Raw genomic sequence first — 15,729 nt, 5'->3', positions numbered from 1 at the left:
AAACGTGTTGTTTGCAAATGTTAACTATCAATAAATGTCAGCTTATGGCTCGTGTCAAACTGGAGCCTCTTAAATGCAAGATGTGTCCCTGTTCCTGTTCAGGCAAAGGCTGTGAGAATGTTAAATCCTGGAATGAATAAAGCTGGAAAACATTTAAATTCAAATATATACACATACCATGCAATATATTATGCTAAACATCACATAAAGCAATTGCATTATGCTGTAGCAAAATGATATATTTATCATTATTTCAAGGTGCACGACCACTCATTTGCTGTTTAATCTAAGGATAACAAACTAAAGGGTAGTTATTTAAGATACAAACTAAAATATGACTTTTATGTTATTTCAAAAAAAAAAAATTTTTTACAGGTTGTAAATATCGATTTTCAATAGTTAGACCCATAAATGAGTCACACACCAGCTGATATTAGCTTATTTGGTATCAGTGTCAATGTTGGCTAAAAAGATTACAGTACCATGCAAAACTCATGTTGTTTTTATATATGGGTCAATCACGCTGTTCTCATTCACTTTTGATGCTTAAAGCTTTGAAAAGGTGGATGTATGGTCCAAAAACACCGGACTTTCACCCAGGAGACTGCTGTTCATGTCTATATATATATATATATATATATATATATATATATATATATGTATATATACATGATCATCAAATGTGTAAAAATCCCAAATATTCCCCGTAAAATGTTACATAAGGATCGACCTAAAAAGAAAACCATTATCGGTTGGGCTATAATGTTCATGACTAATTTGTTGCCACTGTAATATAACCATTTATCATTCAAGAGTATCAACATCATAAATCAATTGTCATCAACATAAAAGCACCCAGCGAGAACAAAGCACCGCATGAATTAATGTCTTTAGGAATGCAAATGAGTTACAGTTAGAACTCTAGAAACTACAGACAACAGGCTTCACTGCATCAGTGATAAAATGATGGTGATGATGATGTAAAAGGACGCTCCATAACATTGTATAAAGGGGTGCTGATCATTAATTTCCAACAAAACACCAGACACTCCTTGGCCTCCTGGGTGCTACCATAACATCAGCAACCAAAAATCTGGGTGTTATTTTTGACTTTGAGCCTGAAGCAAAAAAAAACAAAGAAATTAGTTCACTCATGTGGTTATCAGATGAGAAATATATCCAAATTAGATCATATCTTTTACTTAGAAACACAGAACATTATACATGTTTTTTTTTATCCTTCTGCCAATGCTTTGTTTACTTGAACGGTCGAGTGACAGAATCGCTTTACAATCCAGCGGCCAAACTGCTGACCAGTGACATCACTGCGCCGGCTTCCAATCTCCTTTAGATGTCACTTTAAAATAGGGCATCGCGTGATCTGGCCATGGGGTGTATCACTGTGTAGCAATTATTAATTATATAGTGGTATTACAAAAGAAGTATTTGGATTCTGGGACAGAATTTTAAAAGTTTGTCTCCCCCCTCTGGCACTGAGAGGAATTACCTGATGTGAGACCACATCGACGGAGCAGCAGCGAAGAGAACGATGTTTCGTTTGGTTTAGTTTGTGAAACACTACATTCAGAGGAAGAATTAAGTCAAATAAAAATTGCACGGTAAGACTATGACAACAACGCCACATGTACAGCAGTCAGTTGCCAGTTTCGCTAAAGTTGTTGTCTTTTTATGTGTATTACTGGAGCGCTCATGAGACAGAATGCATTCAGCAACATCTGAAAAGGAAGCGTGGGGATTTGTTTCAAAGTACAAAAGCTGATGGACAAAGTTTCCCTGATGTCAAACTGTAATTGTTATGATGGCCGCCATATTATCTGCCCAGAGAATTGCTTTTGTTGTTGCTGTTTACATTCCTCCTGATGCAAATTCAATAAACAGACTAAGGGAACACACTGTTATTGTTTTGTTTTTGTCTTCTTGTGCAGCAAAATAGGCTGCGAGTGCAATGCCGGTGTGGCTTGGTCCCAATTAATGATACTGGAGGTGATGCTGCCAGTAAACCTGCAGGCAAACATACACCGGTGCAGGAAAGTCGACACAGATGGCAAAAACCACGAAACACAGCTATCCCCCAGCCATGATTGGCAGTTTGTGGACTTTTTTTCGGTGCTCGTTAAGTCCCGCAGTCCAGCTTTAAAACACAACAATATATACACTCAAAGTGGATAAAGTGGGAGGAGCCAGGGGAGATAAAAGGGGCCCACAGCTCAATTTTGCCCCCGAGGCCCACTAGAGGGTTAATCCAGCCCTGGACAAGATCACCGCAGCGTAACGAAGCATGAAGGGCTATCCAAACACTGTTAGCTCTGCACATACTTTTAAAAACAAAATGTTACTGGTACACTATTCATGATATGATCTAAAAAATATTCATCACAACTAAGAGGGTTTTACATGAATGCTGAGAATTATATGATAATGGTTCCTCAAAAAGGAAACAGAATGTAACTTTCTCTCCATAAAAGTTCTCAGCTTTCATGCTTTGCTGCAAATGCTGCTCATAGACTGTAAACGTTCCTTGTGATGCATAAAACCTCAGCATATGTCACCAGAAGATAAAGGCAGACATCGGCATTAAAGGCACACAGCAAAGTTCATCACTAAACCTCTTAACTCCATCCGGCCGGTATCTGACCTGCCACAGCTGTTATGACCTTTCTAGACTTCTTCACCTCATATCTTTCATTGGTGAAGTCAGGCCGGGTGGATATTTGCTCTCAGGGATGGAGGGGTAGCGGAGGGACGGTTTCTCTTCCACTTCGGACCACAGCTTTTTACTCTGCTTGTTGAGCGTCTGACATCCAATCCCAACAGCCTCATTACCGCCTGCAAGTCTGCTGTTGCGACATGACAGGACAGGAGGAGGTGCCAGGCGGTTCAGGTGTGGGTCGTGGCCAGTATGACAACTGCTGTCGGTTTTGGACTTTGGCCCTGCCTGAAGCCACGTCTCTACTCACTACTTTTAAAGCCTCCAGCACAACAAAACAAACTCGAGTCACGCGTCAAACTGTGGTGTTGATACGCAGCAGGATGTCAGTCCAAGTAGAGAATCTAGGCAGGTCTGGGTAGGGCTATTATACAGACATGATTGATCCCTCCTTGAGTTAAACTAACACGGCACTTCACTTGTTGTTTTCCAAGTGTATGATCAGTTAAACGAGTCATTTTTAAAGGTAGATATTCCATTCGGAAATGGATTTGCGCTTTTATTTTGAAAGGCAAACCATTTATATTCAAATTAATAACACAGGACGACAAGGAAACACGTGCAAAGCCAAAACAAAAATAAAGCGTACACAGTAGAACCTGTACACACGTAAGACTCACACTTTACGCACGACTTTCGTGAGGAGAACTTTCCATCGGCGCGGTCAGACAAACCGGGAAAACACGCCGAACACAGGTGAAGTAACAACTCGTCTACACACACACACGTGTTGGTTTTCTAAAAACAAATCGTATTACCTTCTCTGTGTCTTCTGCAAGACCCGAAACGGGCGACGACGGAGAGCGAAACGGCGCACAGAATCCACCACTTGTTGGACGGCGTCATTGCTGCTGCTGCTGATCTGGAAGCTGGTCCGCGCTGAATGTTACGTTAAGAGGGAAACTTCATCACTTGTAGGGCTGAAGTTGTGGGTGCGCGCGCGTGCGTGCGCGTGTGTGTGTGTGGGCGCGTACTTCCGTCTGATAACACTCAAATCGCCCTCAAGGCAATATTGAAATTGAAATTATCAGTAATTTCCTGGAGGGGCACACAGGAGGAAATAAAATATTCCAATTGACTCATAAAGTTTTCCGAGGAATTAAAAGAAAACCACCTCTATTATTCATGGTGTGGTATCATATTACCCATTGCCATAGAAGGACTATAATGAAAGTGGGCAACCTGTAATGGCATCTCAGCTCTCCTTCTTTTCAGCACGTACACACACACACACACACACACACACACACACACACACACACACACACACACACACAGAGGGTCAGTCTCTCTCCCTCCCTCTGTCTCTGTTGATGAACGGTAGCAAGCCAGCCTCGGGCTGCATCTTCTCAACAACACTTTAATTCACTCCAGTTCATCTCCAAGTGATGAGAATTTTTATCCGAAGCCGAGACTCCGCTGTCTGCTTCACTCAGGAAACGTGTCGCTGAGTTATGGCCTTTTGGAGAAGGTTACAAAGCCTTCCCTTCTCCTCCGGGCCTCTGCCAGCGACACACACCGCTGTGGAGCTTCACGCTGCCACACACACATATATATACGCCGACACATTTTTGCAGCCCATACTTGAATAAATTCATTACGCTGTGTTAAATACGGCACGATGCACAATAACGGGGCTGCACCGTGCCAAAGCTGGAGATTTGAGACACAGTCGGGGGTCGCTCGGAATAAGTATGTCTGGCTTTGGATGTCACACGAGGCACTTTGGTGGAGTTTAGTCCCAGTCAGATGGAAGATGGCTGTCGTCTACTGTCACATTGTGAAGCCCTCGGGACACATTCGTGATTTTGGAGACATTCGGTTACTGGTTTTGAGATGAAAGCAAAGGCAACGTGCATGTTAAAGCTACAGTAAACTGGGCTGCTTCACTTGTTGGAGACTCCTCATGGCGCCAAGCTGTAATGGTTGCAGCAGAATTTAAACCTCAATAATTAAATATCACAGTGTCTGTTTGCAGATGTACATTTTAAACGAGATAGCCTCAAACGTGTTAGGTAGTTTCCTCCTGTTTCATATTCAAAGGCTTGAATCTTCTCATTAAACTCTGGTCTTGAAGAAACATTTTCCAAAATGACATTCTATTCCTTTAACAATGATATTTTGGACAATACTTCCAACTTTTTCTGCAACAAATTGGAGAAGGTCTGTTTTTGTACCGCTTGAGATTTATTCCATCCAGTGTTGCTGGACAGAAAGATATTCCTTCAGTATAAAAAGGAGTCAGATCCAAACACAGTCAATGATCTTCAAAAGGTCAGAAACCAGCAGTCTACACCGACGTTAACACATCGTGATCTTTTCTGTGGATTTCACGGTCTTGCATCAAGTTTCAAGCTGGGAAGTAACATAAAACAATGGTTGTATCGATGGAAATGTTTCACAGTATTGTAGGGATGATGATTCAGTATTCATGATTCATTTATACATGAACTGAACACCTCTATTCTGAATATTGTTACTGTAAGTACTGGTACTCATCCTGATTAAGAGCTTTGGCTTTTAGATCGATGTAACTGTTCTGGGGAGTAACTGAATTCCTGACGTGGTTTTAGTCTGTTGTATACTTTATGAACTCCAACTGCTTTCAAAGTGAAATATATTCAAAGAAAAGTGAAGGATATCACAGAACGACATTGTTCCACAACTGATGGCCACACACAGACTTTCAGTGCTGTCCTCAGACGGTGCCACGGCTGCCAAGACAAGCGCTCTTTCTGGACAAGACTGAGACAGGGGGGTCCTGACCCGACTCCCTTGAACAGCTGGGAAAATCTTTGCTCGGAAAAAGTTAATATTTGTTTGGTCTCCCCGAAGGGACGCTGAGGTGCCATCGAGCCAGCCTCCTGAAGCCGAACTGCTCTCACGGAGCTCACAGCAGCGGAAGACGGTGGTCATACTGGTCAGCTCCCAGGAGTGACTGTGTGGAACATTAAGAGAGTGATGCAGAGTCGGAAGAAAACAAAAAGGTGCTCAGTCCACCGTCCTTTGGGAAAGAAATGCTTTCGAAATACAATAATAAAAAAAGTGTTCTATCTCTCTGAATGTTATTAAGAAAACAGAGCGGGATACTCCCGTGGAGATGTTATTAACTGCGTGAGTCAGTTCTATCACATCAACCCACCCTGAGTAAACTATGACTATTTCATTTCCCATGGGCCAATATCTAACTGAGAAATGTTTTTTCAGGACAAATAGTGTGTCGTCGTTATTAGAGGTGTCACATTCTGAGGTGCAGATCTCTGTAGAAGCAGGGCCGACACGTCCGGCGTAACTTCCAACGTGTGTGGAGAAGGGAAATTGGAAATCTAGAGGGGACAAAACTCCAGCCTGCTGTATTCAAACAGATCTGAAGTAGTTCCAAGCTGTCACCTGTGAATGACGTTTGTTTGCAAACTCCTTCCTAAATGGCAATGTCATCAGCAATGTCAGCGGTTATAAAAATCCCACTGTACACTACTTGCTCGTCAGCATACAGCCGCGGTTAGAGCTAGCTAAGCTAGCCAAGTATTTGAATCTAGAGTTGGTGGAGACCAAAACTGAGAGTGAACATTGAACTCAAAATGGAAACATGACTCAAAATAAATGCTAATGTGGCTCCATCTAATGTATATGTGATAACGTGTCAAATTTATGTTGAAAACATGTAGCACTGCCCCCAAGTGGCCAAAAAATCACCAACCATAATGCCATAAACGATTGTTTTCTTAAACTTAACCAAGTTATGGTATATATTTTTAACCTAATTCACACATGCCAATATTCTAGGAATGACTGCTTGTTGTTAGAAAGCCATTATAAAAAAAGGTTTATTTAACATATTTATGGAAATTGATCCCAGCCACCCAGCCTCCCAAAATGCATTTCACTCTCTCAAATGATCATTATAACGTCTCTGATGCTGCTCAGTATATCACGACTAGAGGATTCATTTGGATTACCTTTTTATCCCAGCTAAGAAGCTCCAGTAATTGTTTTCTTTGCTATTATACTAAAGTCGTGTTTAGGTGTATGACATTCTAAATTTAGGATGTCTGAATGTGGTGCATACATATCCACAGTAAAAGTTAACATTAAATGTATTGAAAATTGTAAAAGCATGTCCAGTCAAATGACTGTTTATTGGATTCGGTCTTTACACTCACGTTTAAGATCCCTGAAAGAAAACGAACCACACAAGCTGAATTAAACCATTGACTGATTTGCGGTTGTTTCGAGAAAAATGAGCCGGGAAATGAATCCACAGTCCAACAGCCTTGGCAGTGCGTCGGTGAGCATGACGGTTGTAGATTTGTGCATATGCATGTCAGTGGACAAGAATGTGCCTGTCTGAGACTAATGGTGCAGCATCATTACTCACTCTGTTCAGGGAAACTGTGGTCTCCCACCTTCTGCATGGAAAGTCTTGCAGTGAGAGAAAGTAAAAGTCACATTGGTCAAATCTGGCGCAAAGCTCTGATGGAATTTCCTGTGTGCTAATTTTCCCACAGTATCATGACCTCAATATCTTCACTTGAAACAATGTGTTGAAGGAAAAGACTCCCGACACTTTCGCGAGAAGAATATGACGTGACGTCATTTGTCCGTCTTCGGTTCTCGAGAAAGTGCCTCCTAGTAACTTCAGAGATTAATATCCTTGATGTTATATGCCTGCAGGGTGAAACATATTGGAAATGGAGGACAAATGGCAAATATTCTTTCTGTTTTATTTTTGTATTTTATTTTAGCTAACATGTAGTTAATTGTAAAAACAAAAGAAAACACTGCAGCTGTACCATGACTCTTGGGAAAGTGATTCCCAACCCCCCTGAATAAATCTGAGGGGGTCCCAAGACGATTATCAAGTATGCAAAGGGGGGAACAAAAACACAAACTTCTTCACAAAAATATGTTTATTCTTCTGGCTTTTCTTAAATTGCTGCTTTTCTTGTGGAATGCATGTTTCTACCTCCAGCAGGCCATTCAAGCCACCATTAAAACTAAGGAAGGAAACATCACTTTTTGGTTTTGCTGCTTGCAAATCATAGATACAAGCAACCTGGGAACAGGCTGCTTGGCTATGAGAATCAGTGCTTTAGGAGGTGACGTCAACATATGGAGGTCGGTCACTACTATTAGTTTGCTTTCCAACCGGTGGTGCAGGTTAGCAAGAAAAATTGGCTGGCTTTGAGCAAACAGCTCCCCCTTATGGTGAACCAGCAGGCTGCTGAAGGTTCATTGGCTTGTGAGATGTTGAAGTTCAAGTCAGTAGCAACTAATTTCCTCAATCCTCTATACGTACATGCAACTCTACGAGTACATCCAGTTGCTGAGAGTCTGCAGGTTCTTGGGTTGTTGAAGTCTCAGGCTTCAAAGCCGTCATTCTCTGTCCTATTGCAGCTCTCCCCAAAAGACTCGGATTAAGCCCCGCTCAAGACCACTTCACTCTGTCATACGCTGTTTGGCTCCGATAACACTCACAGTGCTTTAGCTCCATTAGAAATCCTCTGCCGCAGCCAGACATGGCTCAAGTAATAATGAAAAGAGAAAGTTTTAAAAATAGTCGAGCGACGATGGGGCGACAACTTAATGAGAGTGATTTGGCGAGGCGAGTAATGAAGCTTATTGTTTGGAGCCGAGGGGCTTTCCATGTGTTTTATAGCGTTAATACGTTTCACAGCCACACGTCCCCCCCCCATTCATACGCGTTCCTCTCGGAGACGGGCCTCCTTTATAACGTTAAACAAAACCAAAGTCAATAATTTACATAACACTCCTCAGTGAGTTAACAATCGCATCAATAATTGATTTAATGAGTCAGAAGAAGTTGCCGTTTGACAAAGCGTGGTCCTGTGTGTGGCGGATGAGTGAGCAGATACTCGTAATCAGACTCGCAGCGTGAGCCGAGCGTGATTCACAGCTTTAATGTGAATTCCCCCCCCTCCCTGGATTCTGTAACCACCTGGTCCAATATGTCTTTGTCACTTCTCAGGTTTAATAAGCACATTCTAATTGAATGCCATTATTGACAGAGAATGATGATCTAAATATTATGCAGGGTACACAATAACAAAATATGAATAGCAATATGGCCATTATATCCCGTGTATGTCTTTATAATTTGAAATGGTGCCACGGTTACGACTAAAACAATTTATATCACTTCCCCACAGGGGGCAGCCCCACCTATACATGGAACTTGGAATCAGTTGGCATCACTGACAGGGAGCTCTCCCTCACCTGGGGCTAAAATACAAGCTGCTGTTGCTTAGATATCACAAAGAAAATAACACAACACCATAGTGTACATTTAGCAGCCTGGAACAGCGGTTGCCATGGGCACTATCTGAACCCAGGTTGCATAAATATATGAGACACTTTAATTGCATCCCCACAAGACATTTCAGTTTGCATGAGATATACAAGCTAGAATATTATTTTAAACTTTTTATATAACGTATAAAAAACGCTGCTCTCAATGTCACCAGGAAGGACAGTGCCGGAATAAATTGCATTAGACAAATGCAATTTAATTGGATTTCCTTTCCACTAATAACACACAAGCGAGGCAAACAAGAGAATCAAACATCATTGAGTTGAACTTTGACACTGCCGTCAAGTATTTGCAGTTATATTAATGCCACCACCACCACCACCTTGTGGAAGAGCATTATTGAAAAGTAGTTTGCAAAAAAGGTTTCCTGGACATTTAATCCAAACCCAGACACAAGAAGTAATCTGTTAGACCAAGTTTACAAAGCTGTCCTTGAAAAGAAAAACTTCTTCTTTCTCTAAATCAGTGGTTCCCAATTGTGCCCATCATATGAACTCTTTTTATCCGCAGCACGTCAAAATGTATTCATTTCAAGTGAATCAAAGGGTACCAAATACTACAAAAGTGGATCGGCCTATTGTTATAGAATTACATTTAATTAAAGGTCTGCACTTGAATTGTCAAACGTTGTTTTGTTCAGTTTGTAGTTGTGCTAAAACCACTTGGAATGTCAGAAGCCGAATCTTGACATTGGACCTGGTAAATGGTAAATGGACCTGCATTTATATAGCACTTTTCTAGCTTACTAGCTACTCAAGGCGCTTCACATGCTACATTCAGTCACTTTTACCCGTTCACACACACATTCATACACTGATGGCGGAGGAGCCGTCTGCACATCAGGATCTAACACATTCACACGCCGGGGCAATTGGGGGTTCAGTTTCTTGCCCAAGGACACTTCGGCATGCAGACTAGAGGAGCCGGGATTCGAACCGCCAATCTACTGATTGAAGGACGACTCACTCTACCTCTGAGCCACAGCCGCCCCAAATTATCTATATTTATATATTTACATTTTTAATCCAATAGCTAGCTATGTTTATGCCAGGTGGCAACCTCCGGTTCTGAAAAGTGAAACCAATCCTGGAGTGCCTTAAACTTGCATTCTCTCAACTGGCCATCAGGGGGCGACTCCTCTGGCTGCAAAAATAAGTCGGATTGCATGGAAGTCTATGATGAAATTACCCTCTTTTGATTATTATTATTGGTTATTTTCCTCCCACACACAAAAATGTGAACATTACTCAAATCAAATTTTTTTTGTCAATCCATTTCACAATCTTTCCTCATAACACATAGACACTGCAGTAGTATCCCTGCGGTACAAGTATCCCAGGTTGGTTATTTCACCAAAGAGCCGAGACAATTTGCTAAATCATTCAGACCTAGTTTTGAGGAAAGATAACTTCTCTGATCGGAGACGCGTACCTCTCAGCATGATGGGTGAGATTGCATGCGCACATTAAAGGAAGGGTCCACTGGAACTCGATTAAAATGGATTTATATACTCGGCTAATGTCAAACAAAAGGAGCCTAAGGGGATTTCCAGCTTACACAATTACTTCATACAGAAATAGCAGTTAAGGCTTTGCTCTGCAATTAAAGTCCTTGCATGCCAAGTTATGGGTGTCTGATTATACGGGCAAAAATAACATTAGGAGATTGAAAAGATGACACTGCAGTCTCACGTTGAAGGAACTGTTCTTTAGAAAGCAAAGTTATACGCTTATAAGTCAGACGGCAGACTAACACACACACACACACACACACACACACACACACACACATTGTTTCTTTTATGCTCACAGGCATCTACTCTGGAAGGAAAATTATTTATTTCTGCCATTGTTTTAATCCTGAGAGACTGAAAAACCTTGTCAAGCTATATTTCAGGAACATTACTTTTATGTAAATTAAATTACTTTACTTACGCTCTGTTCACGAAACTGAAAATTACAAAGTCTATAATACACTAGGCTACAAACTAAATACATTTTCTCTTGACCCCATATATATATATATATATATATGGGGTCAAGAGAAAATTTATATATATAATATATATATAATATAATATAATATAATATATATATATATTCAGCCACAGAGGTTTATAGCCAATTTTATGCAACCACAAAACAATAAAAAAAAGTCTGGTTGTTGCCAGTCCAAAACCTATGATTATCACATACTGTGGTTTAGCCTGAGAGGGTCAGACCAACAGTCAGAGCTTTCTCACACTGAGCAGCAGAGAGGAACATAAACCCGGTCTGATGTCGTCTTAACCAACGGTGTAGGCGGAACACACAGTGTGGGTGGGCACAGAGAAAATCAGGTGGGCCTCGTCCAACCAAGACCAAGCTTTGGCTAATTCATTCTGAAACGCATATGTTGACCAAATGGGCTAATGGCAGCAGCATAGCAGGCTGGCACAGCGGCTACGTATTCTCACACGCAGCATCGTTAATCGAGCGTATGGATGGAGCTACGCCAGCAACAACGTGCTTGGTGATGTTAAAAATCCTACTCAGCCCGGCGGCCTCATAAACCTGCATGGACATAAAGACAAACGCACACAGTTGGACACCAAATGATAACATGCAATAATAGTGAGAGGCCACTACAGTCCAACATTTTAATAGCTTACTTAGACTACACAAGATTAAAATGAATCATTATAAAGGAGGTCAAGGCAGAGTTAGGTCTTTATGTATGGTGGCCCTGAAGGTCAAAACACAACAACACTTTAGAAAACACAACACAACATCCATTCTGCCAGACATTAATAAACTTGTCTAATATGAACCTACTTTTTTCTGGTTTGAGTTTTTCCATTTGCTGTTGTGTTTTGTGAACTGTTGTTTTGATCATCATGGCCACCATATTTAGAAATCTCGTACTTGTTCAAGGTTATTGGGAGAATTGTGATTAACAGACGACAAATGATTTCCATTTTGGCTTTAAAAGTAAGTACGGCTCAGATCTGCCTCTTATTAATTCAACAGCATGCTATTGTGGCTCTATGATCAGAATAATTCAAAATGCTGGTTTTTGAATCAGACTCGAAGAAAGAGGCCACCTTGTGGCCAGTTTAACCTTAGCATGATCTACAGAGCAAAAAAAAAAAACAGATCCAAGGGAAATATGCGCTGCTGAAATAGACTGTAAATAAAAACATAAATATGAAAAACCTGAATAAATGAGTTTGAGCATAAATACGACACAAACGTCATTCCATTTCTTCTTTTCTCCTCGTTTCCGTGTGCAGACAACAAGAATAAAGCTGGTGATTTGTTTGCAATCATCTCCAATGCATCTTTGTTAAACGTGGCACCAATTTTGTCCTTGTAATGATTTCCCTGATGTACCAGCTCTTTGGTTTCTCTTTTGTTTCTATTTCAGCGTATTTACTTTGATGTCATTCTCAATTATACATTATATGAGGATGTTGTTGATAACAAATGTTAAGTCTCTGTTTTTGGTGTCTGGTTCAATTCCAGTATGAATATGCAATAGTTCTGCTTTATGAGGTGGTGGCACTAGTCCATTTAAAACCTTAAACAAATAAGCAATACAATCTGAATATCAATCCTGAAACGGACAGCTTTTCCCATGTTGTACTAATTTACTTGTTTAACCTGCATCTATGGATGATTTTTTTGTGATGGTAAAAACAGGTTGCAGTGTTTGTCATATGTTCATGTGTGCAGATGATTTGGTTATCCTGTCTGCAACAGCTGTCGAGTGTGTGCTGCCATTATCCCAGAGTTCAGTGGCATTTCGATGATCACAGCCCAATAAACAATATGTTGTAAAATGCATTCACTGCTATTTCTTTGAATAGAAACAATTGATTTTCCCTCAAAATGGATATGCGGTGAAATGAATACCCTGAAAAACTCTAATGGTTTAATTTGCTTTCCCTTTTCAGCAAGTCAGTCGCGTTCGCATGACAATGCCTGAGAGGGAACATTAGCCAGTCGGCCTTTCAGTCACGCACCACATGTCGGGAGGGCTATGCTGAAATAATTACATTACAAGCTGAAATTAGAGGCCGCGCTCTCAAAATATTTTACCAAAATGGCAGTGATTTCCCTCAGCAAGCTGTTCCCCTTCACTGCACAAATAATAGGCTTCCTCTGAAGTGATGCAACCACATCATGCAATGCAAAGCCAACTCTCTAAACCCAATTTAATCATCTCTTCCTTGGCCGACTAAGCTTTGTCTGCATGATCCAAAGTTGAGAGATGAGAGATTAAATGAGCTGTGTAGATTCACACCATCAATAAAAGGTCTCGGTTCCGTTCCCCGGTAGGTTGGTGGCAGTCTTTACTTTGACAAGAGATGATGCTTTTAGCACCAGTAAGCCACAAACAGTATTGCCATGTCATACTCTCCAGGTGTCTTGACAGCAACAGGAACATTCTGTGCAGAACAATTATCCCCACTTCCTGTATTTCTGCATATAAATGAGGAAACCAGAAATCCACGAAACCGTATCTTAAATGTGCTAACTTCAAAGCTTCCAAAGCTTTAATATAGCATCAAACAAACATTTGCTATAAGATATAGAGAAGTAATGAGCAAAGAATGAAGTATTTCCCTCTGTGTGTGTTGTTATCTGAGCTTCTCTGTGCTTTGTTTAAATAACCGAGCCAGGTGCAGATGCCCACCCTCCGGTTCCTACACTGTTCGTGCTGTTAGCTGCTAGCCGTCGGCACAGCCGCCTCAATGTTAAAAGTCAATAGAGGCAATGGAAAGGCTCAAGATTTTGAATAGCACCCAACCATGTCTCCAACGAAATTAAACTTCATTTTCTTCCAGACCGAAGAGTTGCAGTTTGAAACACATGTTTAATGAAGACAACAACAAAAAAAGACAAATTAATTAATTAAGACAAAACTCCTTTTTTAGGAAGAACATTTTTAGGAGACCAGGCTGTTAGAATGACTGGGAGGGAGACTCACTATAAAATATTCGGGTTAGACAATCACATCTGGGATTTACGACAACATTAATCACGACAGTAACTTGAGAGGAAAACTGAAACTTTTCAACAGATTGAATGACAGATTCATGAGTCCATTCATGAGATTGTTTGAGCCCTTGACCAAAGGAAGACCTACTTCAGCTGAGTTAATTGCTTTCCCCATCCCTTGTGGGCTGCAGAATAAGCTGAAAAGACAACATTGGCATATTTTCAACATACAAAGTTGCTAACTTTCTCTATCTGCCGGTTGATGCAGTGGGCTTATCTGAGCTTTTTTTGCCGAAAATAGCTGGCTGGAAACAAGGCCGATCAGAGCCATAAACCCACGACAATGAGATAAGAGATGCTGAAACGCTTGTATAGCAAAGGGGAGCTGCAGAGTTGGGTGATAATTCTGTTAGTTTGACACTACCAGCGACCCCTTTCACGTTACCCATAATCATTTAATACAACACTTGCTGCTGTCATTTTCCTAAGAAATGTAATATTCTGCGTCTTAATCATTTCATGGAAACGGCAAACACACCCATAAAAGCTCAGTCATGTAGTCCTGAAGTTTTCTATTTCAATTTATTAAATTAATCATAATTAAATAGCAAATGTGGAACTTGTTTTTCTTTGAATATTGCCCCCCTCTCTCGGCTCCATGTTTTTCCTACAATGGCCCTAATACATCGCCATAGGATTAGAGCAGCTGTAAACCCTTTAAAAAATAAAAATAAAAAAAACATTAAAACAAATGTTGTATAGATGGTAACAGGAAGGTCTCAGTTCGTCAAAATGACCTAAAGATAACATCAATACCTTCTGTAGTTTCTGTCTACATTGAATGATGAATTTCAATCATGTTGTTTTTTAAATATAGACAAATAGTGTTTTGGAGAGACAGCTGATGTTTCAATGCATCTGGAACCTGTCGGGTTGTCCTGTTGATCAATACTTCTCTGCGGTGTTTCTTTATGACAAAGGTGCTGGAGACAAAGCAGATCAATCAAACACGCTTCTATCTCCAACCTGGTAGGTGACCTCACTGAAGAGTCTCATATTGCATGGAGGGCACTCGTATATCAATAATGACATTCTCGAGAGGGGGCCAGTGGTCAGGAAGAAGCGTTGCATGGCTCAGTGAGAGGGCTATCTTTTATTAAATCAAACAAGCCAGTTGGATCTGCTGCAGCTACACACAGTAATCCCTCGGTAAAGCAAGGCAAGTTTATTTGTACAGCATCATCCATACACAAGGCAATTTAAAGTGTTTTAGAAGCAGAGATTTAATAGCAAAGACATTAACATTTAGTTTAAACACTAAAAGTGCAATTTAAAAACAATAAAACGACAATATGAAATAACCGAGCATTAAAATAGGCCATCTTCTGAATTTAGGGGGAAGCTTTAGTCAACAATAACGTTTTCAGCGCTGATTTGAATGAGCTGATTCTGCACATTTCAGGCATTCAGGGATTTGTTCCACAAAAACATAAAAAAAAGCTTGTAGGCATCGGGCTGTGGACTTTCCCCAGTAAAATAAGCTGCCAACTCATAACTTGTTAGAGAGCAATCCAGGAGGGACTGGTGGTGAGGGGTTTGTCAGTCTGTCGACACCTGTGGATACAGCGGGGGGCGTTACTGTTGTTTTTATTGATCATTTCATTGGAAAAAAAGACTGTCTTGCCCTT

The 15,729-nt window shown here is 40.8% G+C and overlaps 2 protein-coding genes across 2 annotated transcripts in view; one reads left to right on the top strand and one right to left on the bottom strand.

Moving 5' to 3' along the window:
- tfpia (tissue factor pathway inhibitor a) overlaps window positions 1-3,664 on the bottom strand; it is a 35,318-nt gene extending 31,654 nt beyond the window's left edge. Inside the window, exon 1 of the mRNA XM_084023776.1 lies at window positions 3,487-3,664. Coding sequence (XP_083879902.1) covers window positions 3,487-3,574 — 88 coding nt within the window. The 5' untranslated portion in view covers window positions 3,575-3,664. The remainder of the gene's footprint in view (window positions 1-3,486) is intronic.
- The window catches only part of LOC311021655 (protein FAM171B-like), a 128,732-nt gene that overhangs the window by 96,847 nt on the left and 16,156 nt on the right, over window positions 1-15,729 (top strand). The gene's annotated exons all lie outside the window — the stretch shown is intronic.

The sequence above is a fragment of the Eutrigla gurnardus genome, assembly GCF_963514095.1.
Source record: "Eutrigla gurnardus genome assembly, chromosome: 12".
In the NCBI taxonomy this organism is placed as follows: Eukaryota; Metazoa; Chordata; class Actinopteri; order Perciformes; family Triglidae; genus Eutrigla; species Eutrigla gurnardus.
The sequence above is the reverse complement of the archived record's forward strand: the minus strand, read 5'-3'. Positions and strand labels throughout refer to the sequence as shown.